The following is a 15,880-nucleotide window of genomic DNA, read 5'->3' on the forward strand; positions in this document are numbered from 1 at the left end:
AGGGACAACTGGGAAGGGAGGGGGAGTTGACAGCTTCGTGTTGGGGGCAATCCCAAAGCTGTCGGGTTGCATGAGCACCGTCACAGCTCCGTCCCGCAGGAAAGAGCTTTCCCAGACTACTACAAGGCTTTGGAGTTGTAGCTGGAAATTTGAGGTTATAAAAGGGGAAGGGGAAAGCGAGGGGAGCATAGATGCAGCAGTAATTGTAGCAGAGATCATACTGAAAAAAAGCGCTGGTCACAAACGCTCTCGACTTTAAAGAATTCAGACCATCATCCACACTGCAGGGCTCAGGGACTTTCCTGACATAAATGTGTGTCAGGGCACTGCCTGATACTGATTTGCCTGACTCGATGTACCCAGAACCTATTGTTGCATTTTCTCCTCCTTTTTGCATCACCAGTGAAAATTTCCAAGGCGCAAGGTGTGAGAAGAGGTCCAGAATACTCGGCAAAAAATACTCCCATTCTCCTGTTTTATCCGGGATGCTGGTTTTTTCCATCTGGTTGTTGCCTTCTGCCCCAGAGATCGCCACAATTTCAGTGCCTGCCTGCACATACTTGCTAAAGGAGGTCTCTGGGCATGAGAGGTATTTGAAGAATGTTAAATGGTCACAGATTATTTTCAAATTTTAAAGGCCAAGTCTGTTTCTGCTGTGAGCAACATGAGCTCGGTAAAGCTGACCCTGTTCCAGAGGTGAAACTGGACTAGGTTTTAGAAAAACATATTTCACGTGTTAAGATTGAAAATAGTAATGTCTGATCTGCAAAACGCTTAAAAGGGATTATAATACTTCATTTCCAGAATTTATTAGATAGGACTAAATACACTGTTGCATAGTAATAAAGAGTAAAAATGCTCTGAAAGAAAGTTTTTTGTCTGTGTTAACCAGTATGTGAAGCTGGAAATGCAGTACTCCATGTATGGAACCAGGATTCTGAAAAACTGCACACAAAACTAAAAATACCAGTATGGATAGTTTACTGTGGCTCACCATCTGTCATTTCTTTTTTACTTTTGAAAGGCAACAGGAGGTCCACCAACAAGCTTATTAGAAGTAGGTATTTTCAGAGTGTTTTCCTGAAAAAGAACAACCACCACAAAAAAAAACCCCAGTGAGAAAACATTAATTATTGCCTGAAGTTATTACACATGCTTGTTTCTCAGGAGATTTGATATGTGCGTATAGCTGGGAAATGACTGGCCATTTGGAATAGAATGTTTCTGAATTATTCGGTTTTCTGTGCCCTGAAGAAGTACAACCAAAGGATGAAAAGCTCCTGGGCTTCACTGGGCTCAGCCTTGTAATAATGATTTATCAGAGAATCACAGAATAAGCTGAGTTGGAAGGGACCTGCAAGGATTTTCAAGTCCAACTGGTGGCCCTGCACAGCACCATCCACAAGAGTCACACCATGTCCTCAAAGCAGTAAATATTTGCACCGCCAAATGTTCACGGTCAAATTCTGAGGCAGAATTGCCAAAGCACTCTCGCTTCTGCTTGGCTTCAAACCCCAAACACTCACTGAGCCACACATGGAAATGCCATTCCTGAGGGCTTTGGGTCATGACTCTCATTGTGTGCAGCCTCAAAGGAAAACACAGCTTCATTCTGAAGGGACTTTTCCCCTTTTTCAACTTAAGAATGTTGGGATTAACCCCGAGTTTGGAGGCTGCTGGGTCCGGCCTGTGCGCTCTGAGGGCGCATCCAGGCCGTGAGGCGCCTTCAGGGCACAGCAGGACCCACATCGCCAAATTCGCATTAAAACCCTGGCGCGGTACTGAAATATGAGGGTGGAAATACACACACGGGCTCCTCTGCCGGGTCTGGGGTGAGGGAAGAGGAAGGGAAGAGAGAGGAAAAGGGTGAGGCCCCCACTCCCAGGGTGCTCCCGCCATTTCCCACAGCAACAGGGGTGGAGGCCGGTGATGGCGGCTGGTGAGGCCGTGAGGGGACAGCACACACTGGGGTGGAAGTGGGGTGAGATTCCCACAGAGGACGCAGGACAAGGTGGGATCCTTCACCTGTGGGTGCCAGGGGTGCAGGGAGAACAGAGCAGAGTGAGGGGGAACATGTGCCTGGGTGTGGAATTGTGTGTCCAGCAGGGACATTGAGGGAGCTGCCAGGACATGGGGCTGGATATGGGACTGTGTGTCCCGGTGGGACAGAGCTCCTAGGACATGGGGCTGTTTGTGGGGTTGTTTGTCCAGGCGGGATGGAGCTCCCAGGACATGGAGCTGGATGTGGAATTGGGTGTCCAAGTGGACGCTGAGGGAGATGGCAGGACATGGAGCTGGATGTGGGGTTGTGTGTCCAGGTGGGACAGAGCTGCCAGGACATGGGGCTGGGTGTGGGATTATGTGTCCAAGTGGACACTGAGGGGATGCCAGGACATGGGGCTGGGTTTGGGATTGTGTGTCCAGGTGGGACAGAGCTCCCAGGACCTGGGGCTGTGGGATTGTGTGTCCAGGTGGGACAGAGCTACTGGGACATGGAGCTGGGTGTGGGGTTGTGTGTCCAAGTGGACACTGAGGGGATGCCAGGACATGGGGCTGGGTTTGGGACTGTGTGTCCAGGTGGGACAGAGCTACTGGGACATGGAGCTGGGTGTGGGGTTGTGTGTCCAAGGGGACACTGAGGGAGATGCCAGGACACTTCCGTCTTCAACGCAGGAATTTGGCCCTAATTGTTTGTTTCCTGTACCTTTTCAACATAAATTCTCCTGGAGTTTGTCCATTCCAGCCCCTGCCTTTTTAACTCTATTGCAGTATCTTTCATTTCATATCTCTGTTTCTTCTGCTTCAGCTTTGGTTTTCCTGTCTTCTCCTTTTCTATTTTATTTACTTTTCAACACCTGCTCTGGATTCAGAGCAGATTCAGGCCACACGTCTCATCAAAACAAATTAAAGCAGTAGTTTTAAGTTTAATTTTAGATAATTTGCTTTAAAGACAATTTGCCTAGAAATTGTTGGCAGTGCCAAATCAAATTTTAACACAAATACAGATCTGTGAACCAACCTAGGCTTTGCCTAATGCTCAAAATGTGATTTCTCATCTCTTGTGGGTTATTGTACTGCCTCAGATTTAGGAGGACTGTGGCATTCCTCAGTATTCCACAAGGAAAAACTGTTCATGCAAAGGAATTAAGAGTAATGAAGCTGTTTTGATTCAGCCTAAAATGTTCTGTGCACTCCTGAATTCCGTTCTTTAATTTTCTTTGGGAGCTGTGTGATTCCCCTCTCCCCTTTAAGAAATTTAATTTAAAATTAAATGCCAGCACAAAGCAAAAAGGCCAACAAAGGAGTTAGAAGGTTCTAAGAAAATAGTCTCATATTTTGTTAGCGAAGGGGATGTGTTAAAACCCATGTGAACTAAAGCATAATTTTAACCCCCCCTCAAATTTCCTTTCCACAGTTGCCATGCTCCTTTTGGACCCCCAAAATGTACAACTTACCCTTCTACTGTGTAAGATTCTTTATTTATAAATGAATTTTAAGGGAACAAAGATGAATTTCTCTGTGGCCCTGTTGTTGCTATGAGGTGAATGCGAGATTGCCACTCTCAAATCACTCTATTAGCAAATATTTTCCTACCTTTCTATTGTTTTCCTCTTTTGTGCAAAAAGTAAAAGTTGAATTATTGCTTTGGGTCCCAACATTTAACCTCTATTGTGTTTTAATCTCACTTTTGATTATGTTTAGAACCTAATTCCTTTCCACAATTGTGTCTCAAGGCAAAACTTGCTTCTCCTCACCGGAAGTGGATTGGAACATGATAATAGGAAAATGGAATGGGCATCAAGCCATGTCCCAAGGAATAATTTTTACTAGAACTACAGTGTTTAAATAATTCCGTCAGGAGAATAAACTGATCTGCTCTTGCACTTCCCAGTAGCCTCAGCAAGGAAAAAAAAAAGAAAGGAAAAAAAAAAAAAAAAAAAAAAAAAAAAAAAAAAAAAAAAAAAAAAAAGAAGAAGAAGAAGCATACTAGCTATTCGGAAAGACCTAGAAAGTTACTTATATTTGTTTATTTTATGCTACATACATGCTTTTTACAAGCATATTAAAATAGTTTTAGGTTCTCTATCCTCTGCTTAGAGTGTTAATATGGTAGCTAAGGTTGTATTTGTGCTGTTTTAAGGGATTAGTTGATTTTGTGATCTGACTTGCTGTCTAATTCTTGAAAAATGTGATCAAATGATAAAAATGATATTTTTATGACATGAAATACTATGAAATCCCAGGTAGGGTGGTGACCTCGTAGAGAAGACACAAGTGTACATTCTCCCAGTGATGATTCCAAGAGCTTTGTCAGTGACTGACCCTGAAAGAGTCAGAGGAGACAAACCTTTAGAAACACCAGGAACTGAAGAGAAGAAAATAGAGAAAAAGGACAGAACAAGAAAAGAAAAAAAGAAATTTAGACAGTCTTTCTATGCCCAAGGTGATAGAAAAGGTAAATTTGTTTTCTGCTAGTATGGGACTCTCTTGCGAAATATCATTGTTCCCTTTCTTTGGCTTCTTTTTTTCAATAATTAGCAAGACAGGGACAACAGTTTTTCGGTGGAAGAATATAATAAATTCTGTTTCAAACACCAATAAGGGGAGGGAAGAGAGAGAGATTCCCCTCTGTGCTATCCCACAATACTCAGTGATCCAAAGGGAGAATCACCTGGGATGTGGGTGCCCCTTGGCAATCTTCATTCCTCAGCTTCAACCCAGGGACCTGAAAATGGCTCTGCCACATTTTGGTTTCTGACCATGCATCATCTGGAGAGTCTGAAAAAGCTTTTCATAAGGAAAATCGGTAGAAACAATGCACAACAGTGTTAGTCTTGACCAGAAAACAGCTATTTTGTGGCCAGCTGGATTGTGGTTGTATCCTGTGAAATGAATTTGTGCCTCAGTGGAATGAGCATAGAGAACAAATATGCAAATGTACATGGAATTTATGCCACTGTTAACAGTGAGGAATCTCTCTGTGTCTGCATCTTTTCCCGTCTAGACCCATCCTTTCTTAAATCCTACCAGGCCACATTACAAAAATGAGTGGAAAACCAGCAACCAAAGGGTCCTGCTGAGCTTCAAAATTTCATCTTGATTTACCAAAGCTACAAGATGGAAATCAATCCAAAAAAACCAGAAGAACCACTGCTTGTCTCTGTTATAATCTCTGTTATTGTATGCTGCTGTCAAGAGGTTATACTGGCATGAAAGTAGCAGACCAGAAAAAATAATGGCATTTTTTATAACTAGTTAGAAAAAAATCATTATTGACCTCTACCTGTGGTGGGTAATTTAGTGTATATATTTGCAGATGTTATATATCATTTGGATAAAGTGTTTATTTTTGCTTGTCCATGATTTTGGAAATGAAATACATTTTACAGTACTTCTGACAGCTTTTGCAGAAAGGTATTTGTCCTTTTTTTTTTTTTCAATTCTCTCAGTCTGTTCTGGAAAAATAAAATAGTAATATGATATAATTTTGCAAATACTTGTGTGACAATATTTGTGATCATATTGCAGTTTTCCTGCAGTAGAACTGTGTTACATAAAATATTGGATTCAACAGAAATTCTTGGAAAGATCTGTCCTTTTATTCTGGTGTGTTTTAAGTCAGGACCTCACCTGTTTCATCCATAAAATATGAGATGATCTGTAAATTGTAATAAACTTTTTATCAAAATACTGCCTGAAATGCCATGAGAGCTGTAGAGAAATTGAAAATACACCTGAGAAAGGGGAACACACTCAGATTTAGAGTCTTGACTATTTTTAAACTCTAATCCTGCTTCAGGAAAAGAAAAGGGGTGTAATTCAGCCAGAATCCTGGCCTTAAGGAGAGGCAATGGCAGCAACACACTGAGAAGTAGCCCAATAATATATTTTTTTCAATTGCTGTTTAGAAACCACACAGACAACTGCACACCTATTCAAGGTGTAGATTCTGATGAGTTGAATTTGGTTCATCAGATTGTGGCCACGATAGTGAAGTGTGTGATTGGCAGGAAGAAAACTGATTTCCATGGACTGAAAATTGATTTCCATTGATTTGTTTCCGTTTATTTCCATTGGCTGCTATCTGTGGTCCACTGCAGCCACAGAAAGACACAGAGATATAAAATATTTAATGCATCTGTCTGTGAATTACTTGTATCACACAATCCTAGAACAGTTTATGTTGGAAGGGACCTTAAAGATCATCTTGTTCCAACACCTGCCGTGGGCAGGGACACCTTTCCCTAGAACCAGGCTGCTCATTGAACATCAGAATTTTGGGGTATTTTGTGGAGAAACCACAATTCTGTGGTTGGATGAGCAGTTTAGGAGTAGTAGTTAATTAGTAGTAGGAGTTTATGTGAGGAGAAAAAAACGCTCAGTGATTGATTTGTCTCAGATAATTTCTGTCTCTCAATGCCAGTTTACTCTGATCTCAATGCAGGAGGGAAGAAATGGCCAGCTGCAAAAAACCCCTATTTGAACTCCTCCTTTCTAACCCTGCCCAGCGGGGTGTTTTCCCGGGACAAAAACGACACGGCCCAGCGAATATCCTCGGCCAGGCTCCACAAAATCAAAGAGCTGAAGAACGAAATAGTCGACTTGGAGAGGAAAATCGAGGCGTCGAGCTTGGAGAACCTGGCACTGAAAGATCTGACCCGGCGGCACGCCAAAGCCATCAACAGGTTCAACAACGCCGAGAGCCACCTGCAGGGGCTGCTGGCAGGGCATCGGAACGAGATGAGGGAGCTCAGGAAACTCCTGAAAATGTCCCAGGAGGCCGAGAAAAACACAGCCAGGGAGCTCAAAAAAGTTGAAGGGGAGCTGAGGAGAACTAAAGGTGACCTGAAGACCTTGGTCATGCTATCAGAAGATAAAGCTCTGGCAGAGAGGGAGGAACTTAATCGCAGGTTGTCGGTCCTCAACAAAACATTGGAAGCAAAGAATGAGAGGATACAGGTAATGCCTGCAAATTATTGTGTTTGTGGGATGTAGGGTCATAGAATATCCTAAATTGGGAGGGAATCACAAGGATCATAAAGGAGAGATTTCAGTGCAGGAATAGTGGAAAAATTTTGGCTATTTCTTATCACATGAATGATTCTGATACAATCTTGTAACACTGGATGCTGCTTAATCCAGTGCATTCCTGAGTGTAAGGAAGTTCAAGAGGAGATAAGTCATCTCCTTTTAATATTTCATGTTTCTTTACTTTCATTGACCCTGGCACAAAAAAGATAGGGACACAATTTTTACTACAAAACTGGCAGAGTGAAATTTCCATGATCCTCCGGGAATTCATTTCTATTTCCTATGGGGTCTATTATGCACAGAATTAAATAAGGAGCCAGGAAATCTTAAAAGAAACTGTAAATATGAACAGCTGAATTCAGATCCTCTTTTAAAAACTTTCTGTTTCCAGGAGTGCGCAGCTATAAAAAGCACAGAGGGTTGGGTGTCCACACAATACTTTTAGGAACTGGAATTTCAGTGCTTGGCCCTGGGTTCGGAAGAAAAGAACCCAATAAATCACCAAATTTTCATTTACACTAAGCCTCCTTACTCTGCCATAGTTCATAGGTCTCTGTGAACAGAAAGCCTTAACATTTCTCAAAGTTGTTTGTATTAATTAATCCATCAGAAAGGTAAGGCACGGCTTTATTTTTATGATTGAATGCCAAAACTTTTCCTTTTGTTTAGTGAAAATAGGTTTTAAACCATTTTTTTTCTTACTTCGAAATTAATTTTCAGATACTTCAGTGTGGTTTCATATATTGTTTACAATATAATTTATAATATTATTTATATTACTATAATTAAAATATAATAACTGTTATTATATATAATTATGGGCTTAAATTTCCTTATATTAGCACACTTATATTTTAAATGTGTCAAGAACTGAAACTTTCCAACTGTCACACTGAGTACATCCATATGGTAAAATCTGTCACTTTTTTCAGAGTCTGGAAATGCAGCTGAAGCTGAACAACAGCATCTTTAGTCGTCAGCTGGCAAGTGAGAGTAAAAAACTCCTGGAAGCTACAATGATCACAAAAGACTTGCTAGTGGAAATTAACATTGTTCACCAAAAAATTAAGGTATTCCAGATTTTATCCAGGTTTCTGTCTCTACAGGAAAATTCAAATATTTATTGCTACCTATTCCTTTTGCTTCTTTTACAGTATTTACTAATGGGATTTGGTTTCCTGCTTGAGTCTACAGTCTACTAAGAAAGCCAGAAATGTGAAATTCTGACATTATTGTGGGGTCTGTTTGTTAGAAGTAGTTCAATAGTGAATTGAAACAGGGATAATTGCATCAGAAATTGAACCAAAATCCACATCAATATGTTATCATTTTGCCAGATTGGGGTCAGATATATTCATCTAGTCATTTTAAATTAGTTCCCTCACAGAAACAAGTCAAAATGAGCCAAATATTACAACTTGCAAAATTAAAGTTTAACAAAAAGACTTGTGGAAATGTTTCAAGAGTTTGCTCAAATTCCGGTTTGCTTTTTGGACAAATGGTTTTGGGATAAATAGGTCCAGTTCAGCACTTTTTGTAATGCTTGTAAAACAATCATTCAGGAAAACTAAATGTATTTAAAGCGAAAGCTGCCAGGAATGCAATGCCATATGAGTTGTAATGAAGAAAACCATCACACATTCCAGAAAACCTGGCATCCCTTGTGGCTTTTTCATAATTGTGTTTGTAACACAGTTAAAATACATTTACTTATATATTTCTGCATCAAGGTGATCCCATTGGGGAGCTTTCTCTTCCTAAATGGAATCAAAAATCTCTGGAAGATGTTGTAAAGGGGAGTTTTCCGAGACATCTTGAAGGGCAGGACAGGCAATTCCTGAGGATTCATGGAGGTTGGGATTTCTGCACAGGAGTGTTTTTTATCCCTCTTCCCTGTGTAGCAGGTGCAGATGTTTCCTCCTGGTACTTGGCAGTGCTTTTTCCCTGTCAGAGCCTGCTCTCCTCCTGGACCAGCAGATCTGGGAGATGGTAACAATTACAATCTCAGGAACATTGATAGAAAACTGTCCCAAAATGCAAATTATTCCAAAGTACAATTCTCACCTTAACACTTCTCTGAAATTGTTCTGTTTCATCTCTTTTCCACGCAGTTTTCTGTGTGTCCAGGTCTCTGAATTTTCTATTTAGATCCACAAAATCTTCTACTGATTTACCACAAAGAAGACCAGACATGCTTATCAACCTTATTTTTGTGCCAGAACAGAGTTTATCCTTACAAATTCATAGCTTTAGACACCTGTCTTATTTCAGGCCATTCCACTTCCAGGAAAATTTGTAATTTTCCCAAATAAACGAAGCTCTTTTTTTTTTTTTTCCCCACTGAAAACTGGAGTGGTGAGAGTATTACTGAGATCTGTCTTCTGTGTTTAAGGAAGATTTCATTAAGGAAAGAGGAATCTCGCTAAATAAATGCAAAATGTGCCTCTGGAGTTCATGTCACCACCAGAGCAACAGGTTTTGAACCAACTGAGCATATGACAAGGGCACTGAGTAAATTAATTTTTTTAAAAAAATCAACACAAAAAGAGGAAGTAAAGGCAAAAAAAAAATTTAGTCTGGAAAAATGCTAATGATTAAAGCCACCACGTGGGTCTGGCAAGGGGTGAAATCCCTGATGGGTTTCACCCAGCATGGGAAAATTAAGTGGGTAAAAAGTAATTTTTAATGCATGTTAGAACTTTAATAGTGTTTATTTCTCTTAGGAAAAGGATCGGCAGCTTTACATAAAGAATATTTATGCAAATCGGATGCCAAAAGCCCTGAGGGACAGAAGTGATTGGGTTCCTAATGACCAAAGTATGTCTGTAATCATCTTCTTTTCTTGTTTAGTTAGGTGACACTTCCACTGTTTTAGAACTGGGAGGTTTATTCCAATTTAAATGCCAAAGCAGTGCTTTTGTATGGGCTGAAAAGGAGAAAGGGTTTAAGAAGTTTATAGGCTTGAATGATCGAAAACAACAATATAAAATAAGTTCTACCAAGGAAGAAAGAGCTCTTTAGTAAAGAATATTTCTTTTACATGGATGTTCATAGATATTGGGAAGAAATATCTATTCCATGCAGTCTTGGCTATCCAACATTCCAAGGGCAGCTGCCTGGAGTGGGATTCAGCTGATTAAATCCGACCAATGCTGTTTGAGATTCCCCAGTTTGCCTCCACTACACCCAGAGTTTGGGATGGAATTATCTAAACATGAATTTCCCTGGCTGAAGCACGTCTTGAGAACACTGAGCAGATATTTCTGTTCCTAAAGTGAAGCAGAAATCAGGACTTCCTTCATGTGGGTACCAAAGAGCACTTAGCAGACTTGTCTGCTGGAAATGCTCCCCACAGAATTAGTCAAATCATGGCAGCAATACAAAATCTTATCACCCTCAGTTGCTTATTTCTTTCCTCTTCATTGCCTTTGCAAACCCATTAACTCTGACTTAACCACCAGTGAACTACAAGGAAAAGATTGGTAATTCAAGGTGTAAAATTAAGAAAAGCACATATTCCTGGTTCTCATCCCAGGTCAGACATGTTTTTTTTATGAAACTCTGAATTCCTGTTTTAGTTACACCACATAACTACCATTTTTTTTACTTATATATGGCCTTTTTTTCAATAGAAATTGAATGTTGCTATTCAATTATGGTACTTAAACCACTGTTATTATTTAAATTTTTCTTTCCTTTAAGCAAGATAAGGGAGCTTATTTGGAGAGAGACGTGCTATTTTGTAATGAAAAGTTTCCAAGCAAAGTTGCCCGATCCTCCGGAATTTTTAGAAAAAAGGTTTCATTCTCTGCCAGTTAATAGATTTGGAAACCCAGAGCTGAAATTGCTAACAACTTGTTTTCCCTTTCACTATTGACTCGAATTTTCCTTTAGCAGATTTCTAAAGACTTGCTTTTGCAGGTCATTATTTTCTAGTTGACATTCACAAAAGTTTTTTTAGCCAGCAGGAAATTTGGAGCTGGGTTTTCTTTTTAACGGCGCTGATAAATGGCTGGAGGGAGGCTTCCTTAGGTGTTCCGAAAGCTCTGCGCAGGTCACTGAAATGGAGAAATGGATTTATTGGATGGAGCCGGGGATTCCCGGAGCTCCGGCCGGGAGCGGAGCGCGGGCAGGTGGCAGCGGCTCACCTGGGGGGGCAGCGCCCCCTAGTCCCGATCCCGGGGAACACCCCGCTGGTCCCGGCTGGAAAAGCTCCTGAGTAACTGGGAGAAAAAAGCTGGAGCAACTGGGAAACCAATTCCTCTCGCATCGTCAGAGTCATTCCAGGCTGCTCACCAGTACCCCTTTCACCGCCCAGCTGCGAACACCAGGAAGGGCACCGTTTTTATGCGTTTTGTCCTTGGATTTCTGAGCCCAAAACTGGGAATAAGGGTGAATGTGGATGTGGATAAGATCCCGGTTTTGCTGCTCTGGTGGTAGCAACTTTCGTGTCAAAATTATTCCAAAAATAGAGTAAAGAGACAATATACTCATCTTCTCCACCTCATATCCATATTTCTCTGAATATCTCGTTCAGTCACCCCATTGGAATCTCTTCCAAAGACCACTGATACTTCAAACAGTGTTAAGCATTTCCCACGAGGGTGGGTTCCATAAAGATCCAAATTTAGGGAAGTGAACTCTGAGGCTTCATAGCAGACCTCTCAAATTCACACTAGAATGGAACCAAAAATTAAGCCCATGTAGGCTCTGGGGCATAGACACACTTATCTGACTTTACGTGTTCTATCTGAACAGGACTTTATTTGTTGTATATTTTTATATATATTTGTGTATATAAGTATGTTTAGGATGCACTGATGTACAGATGACAAGGCTCAGAAATCCAGGTTTGTGTCCAGTTTCAGCATTTATAGATTCAGCAGAAAGAATAACTTCTTTTTTAAAGGGCGTTAAGATATGCATTAAAAAAAAAAGTTTAAATTCTTGGTCACATATCAGTATTGTCAGTTGTCAGAGATATCTTTTTGTTTATTTCAACAATCTAATTCCAGAAATTACTGTATTGCTAATGCTTGTCCTATTCAGCAGGTCTGAGAGTAGACAGATCAGTACAAGTAGATAAAGAGAGTTTCAGAGAACTGCTGCTGTCTCAGCACCAAGAAACAGAAAAAAGTCCAATCCAGCTAAAAAAGGTGGGAAAGATCTGGATCCAAATCCAATCTCCTGTTTAAACTGTCAGCTAAGGTGTGTCTTATTCCCTAAGTTGCAGTAATGTGCCTGGACAGCCTGATCCAGGCTGTCCAGGCACATGTTGGTTGTGGATTTTGCATGAGTGTGATTACAGTACAGAAATAACGCTGTGATGCAAAATAAGAATGTAACAGCAATAGAAATTGATAATCTTTTTATAAGTATTGCACTGATTGTGTTCTTTTAAAAGTCACTAAGCAAGCATTCCCTCATTATTTTTACCTTTAATTACCAATGGTAGGAGAAAAGAGAAGATAAGGGTGGAGAAGATAAAGCAAAGGAAGTGTGCTCAGATGCCCAGGATAGAAAAGAAAAGCAAGCAACCAAGAAAGTCCCAATGCCAGAAACTTCTAACAGGACACACAGAGGTAGGTTTAACGTTTCTCTCAGAAATTCACCTGATCTTTGCAAATTACCAGAAGTCCTGGTAGTTTATGTGGTTCTGACGGCCCTTCACTGGCACTTGGCTAACAGGAATTAGTTCCAAATGATGAATGAGGTGACACTGAAAACACAGAATCATCTGGGTTGGAAAATACAGCTGCTGGTGCTGCTGCACTGAGAGCAGAGCTGCTCTGTAGGATGTGGCATCTCCACCCTGCTGGTTTTCCCAAAGCACTTCCTGGTCATCATGGTAAAAATTCAGGATAATTAACACTTGTTAACCCATACTAAACAAACACTGATCTCAAAGTGATCACTGGGAATCTTCATCAGTGATGAGAACGTATTTCCATGGCTGGAGAAGGAAAAGGACTGTGAGGGCTGGGAGCAGCTCCTCATGACAGTGATCCCAGGAAAGAGATTTTATGAAAATCTCAGCCACTGTGTTCTCATGGAAAAGTTACATGCAAGGGACTCATCTGTAAACATCTTTATTCTGAAGAAATTTTATAGAACGAAGGAAAGAAAAAGCAACTGCTGTTCCCTTATTTATGTTTTTCTTTCTAGAAACTTTCCTGTTACTTCCTTTAAGGCTTTTAGGAAAAGAAAAGGGCTGGGTTCCACCATTCTAAGCATGTCACAAATGGCAGGAGATCTCCAGGTCACACATTTACCCAGGTGGAATAGGTGATGCCAGTCACATCCCTGTACCTGGGATGTGTTAACCCCTGAGGTTTGTGCTTTGCCTTCTCAGCCTGCAGCCATCCAGAGCCCCCCAGACAACCAAAGTCAGCATTTGTCTTTAAAATGCCCTTCTAAAGCTGACAGAAAGCACAGGTCTTACAATGCTCCCTCTGAAAAATCTGTGAAATCTGAGTTTCTCTCATTGATGTTAGACTTTGATTGAAACCTTACTTGGCTTTTTTAGTTCCTGCAACCTCTTATTTCTCCTTTAAGCTTGGACCATGTCTCATTTTGGGGGTATTCTGTGGGTCTCTGCAGAGCACAGGACACATTACAAGTCATCCCCTGCACAGATAAATGGCATTTCTGTACACATGTTCCTTTTCCTACTGAAAAGTAGAGCCCCCTCATTTCCAGGTGAGAGAGTTGCTGTATATTCTGCTCCACACAAGCAGCTCTGATGGGAATTAAGGGAAAGGAAATCCTGCATATCTCTGAGTTCTGTTTAAAAGCTAGAAAGTGACAATTAAGGGTTCAGACCTCACCTCGTTTCTCTGTTGCATTGTACATGACTTTTCTGGCACTCTATTTAGCCATTACTGTACATAATGGCAGCTAAATCCATTTAATTAAATTCAACACAATGAAAATGAAGTAAAAAAGATATTAACCTGGATTCAGTGGCAGAATTATGTTGTTTAAATCTTGCCCCATGTCATTATATTTATTATAAGTGGTATTTGAAATACCATCAATAATATCAACTGAAGCAGTGAAATAAGGATCTGGTACTTGCTCTTTTTAAAGCTTCATAACTCTTCATGTTCTTAAACCCCACAATATTTCAGGGGACAAACTGCTGATGGAAGAATGCAATTTTCCAGAACTTATTAAAGAAATGGAAAAACAGACGGAGGTTTTTGATCAGGAGTTGAAAAGTCTGACGAAATCTGAACAAAATCCTCAAAGTGACAGCACAAAAGAGAACAATCAAGAGGGAGAGGCAGTGGAAGAAGCTGAAAAAGAAGAGAAAAAACCATCTGAGCAGCAAAAGAAGAAAGCCAGGAGTGAAGGTGCAGTTCTAAGCAAAGATGGAGTTCCAAGCAAAGACCCCACTAGGCTGAAAAAAAAATACATCTTCTCAGAAGCTGTTGAGAATTTGCATCAGGGGCTCCACACTTCAGGTGCTAAATGCAGAGCAGGCAGCCTGAGCAGCCTGAGACAGGCAGGCCAGAGCTGCAGTAACCCTGCTGTGTCCAGGGGGAAAATTGCCTTTGGGGCTTATGAACCTTCTTTTGGGCAAATCCCCCTGGCCAGGCAGGATGGCAGCTCTGGAGTGGGAGGAACACCTGAGGAAGGAGTTCTTTGGGGAGGGCTGTTTGCAAGAAGAGAGCCCCCCGAGTTCCAGCTGCGCACGGGGAATGGCAGGCAAGTGAGGAATGCGTGGCAAAGCCCAGACTCCATGCCAGGGTCCAACTCTCCTCGTTAAAACCAACTCCTCAGAGTATACAGTTATTTCTGATAGTTCAGCTCATCAGTTTACCTTTAGAAAGTTTAAACATTCAGATTGTTAAAACCCAAATGTTTTACTTTCATCTAATGTTTATGAAATCTTACAAGCACTGGCAATTGCTTTCCATGATTTTTTTTCCAAAACAATCCATTCAGTTGTCACAAAAAAACCCATTCGGTGCTCAGTGTCCATCCACAAAAATGTGTTGTATTAACACTTCCTTATCATTTTTACCTGTTACCAGGTAAATGCTAGTCCTTGTTTAAGAACTCCCAGGTTTTTGCATTCCCAAGGAGCTGGAATTTGGAAGCTGGATGGTTGTCAGCTCCATGCTGCTTTAATAAGGTTCACTGCTGGGTGAGGACCAACAATGCAGTAAAAGAAAACTTTTTTAGTTCCTTCACTCCCCAAACAGCTTCCAGAATTCAGAGATAATAAAAATAATTTGCTCCTACATTGTTTTCACGAGCATTAGAAGCCTCTAAAGCCTCATTCTTCCCCACTGTTGGAACTTATCAAAGCAGTTTGCCTGGTAACTTCCCCAGCTGACATCCAGAGATGAATGTGCGAGAGGAAAGCATTGTTTTGGAGAAGTCAGGCATAGCCAGTCCCCAAAAAGCCTCTAAAAATCCTTGTTTAAGGTTATGTAAGCGAGGGGAGGAGGTCTGTGTTTTGCTCCTCACAGTTATTCATTAGATACTTTCTAAATTCATGTGAAGTTTGGAAAAATTAGGGACATTCTGTTATTTTTTAAAGGCAGTAGCACTTAAAAAAATGTCAAAAATTACACTACTAAAGCTTTTAAAGATGACAAAGACATTCAGAGCTGAACCTGTTTGCCAGCAACATTTCAAAGGTTTAGAAAAATAATTTAAAAAATAAATTAGTCCAGTTAAATCAAATGGTATTTCCTTATGCATTAACACAGGGGGGCGTTGTTTTGGCTTGGATTTTGGTGAGTTTGGGATTTGTTTTGCCATTTTGGATTTGTTTGTTTGGGATTTTTGTGAGTTGTTTAGGAAAACTGCAGTTAACATTAAAAAAGACATGAGA

General features: G+C 40.7%; 1 protein-coding gene across 1 annotated transcript; it reads left to right on the plus strand.

Annotated features, from left to right (window-relative positions):
• The first annotated feature begins 1,929 nt into the window (after positions 1-1,929).
• LCA5L (lebercilin LCA5 like) lies at positions 1,930-15,873 on the plus strand. The gene is made up of 8 exons (XM_066177312.1): positions 1,930-1,939; positions 4,265-4,444; positions 6,425-6,960; positions 7,965-8,102; positions 9,756-9,849; positions 12,085-12,188; positions 12,488-12,614; positions 14,163-15,873. Exons 1-8 carry the CDS (start codon positions 1,930-1,932, stop codon positions 14,801-14,803), a joined length of 1,830 nt encoding a protein of 609 aa, XP_066033409.1. The 3' UTR covers positions 14,804-15,873.
• The last annotated feature ends 7 nt before the right edge of the window (positions 15,874-15,880 follow it).

Source organism: Chamaea fasciata, unplaced genomic scaffold (assembly GCF_029207755.1).
Source record: "Chamaea fasciata isolate MVZ Bird 193981 ecotype frontalis unplaced genomic scaffold, bChaFas1.0.hap1 SCAF_2, whole genome shotgun sequence".
NCBI lineage: Eukaryota > Metazoa > Chordata > Aves > Passeriformes > Sylviidae > Chamaea > Chamaea fasciata.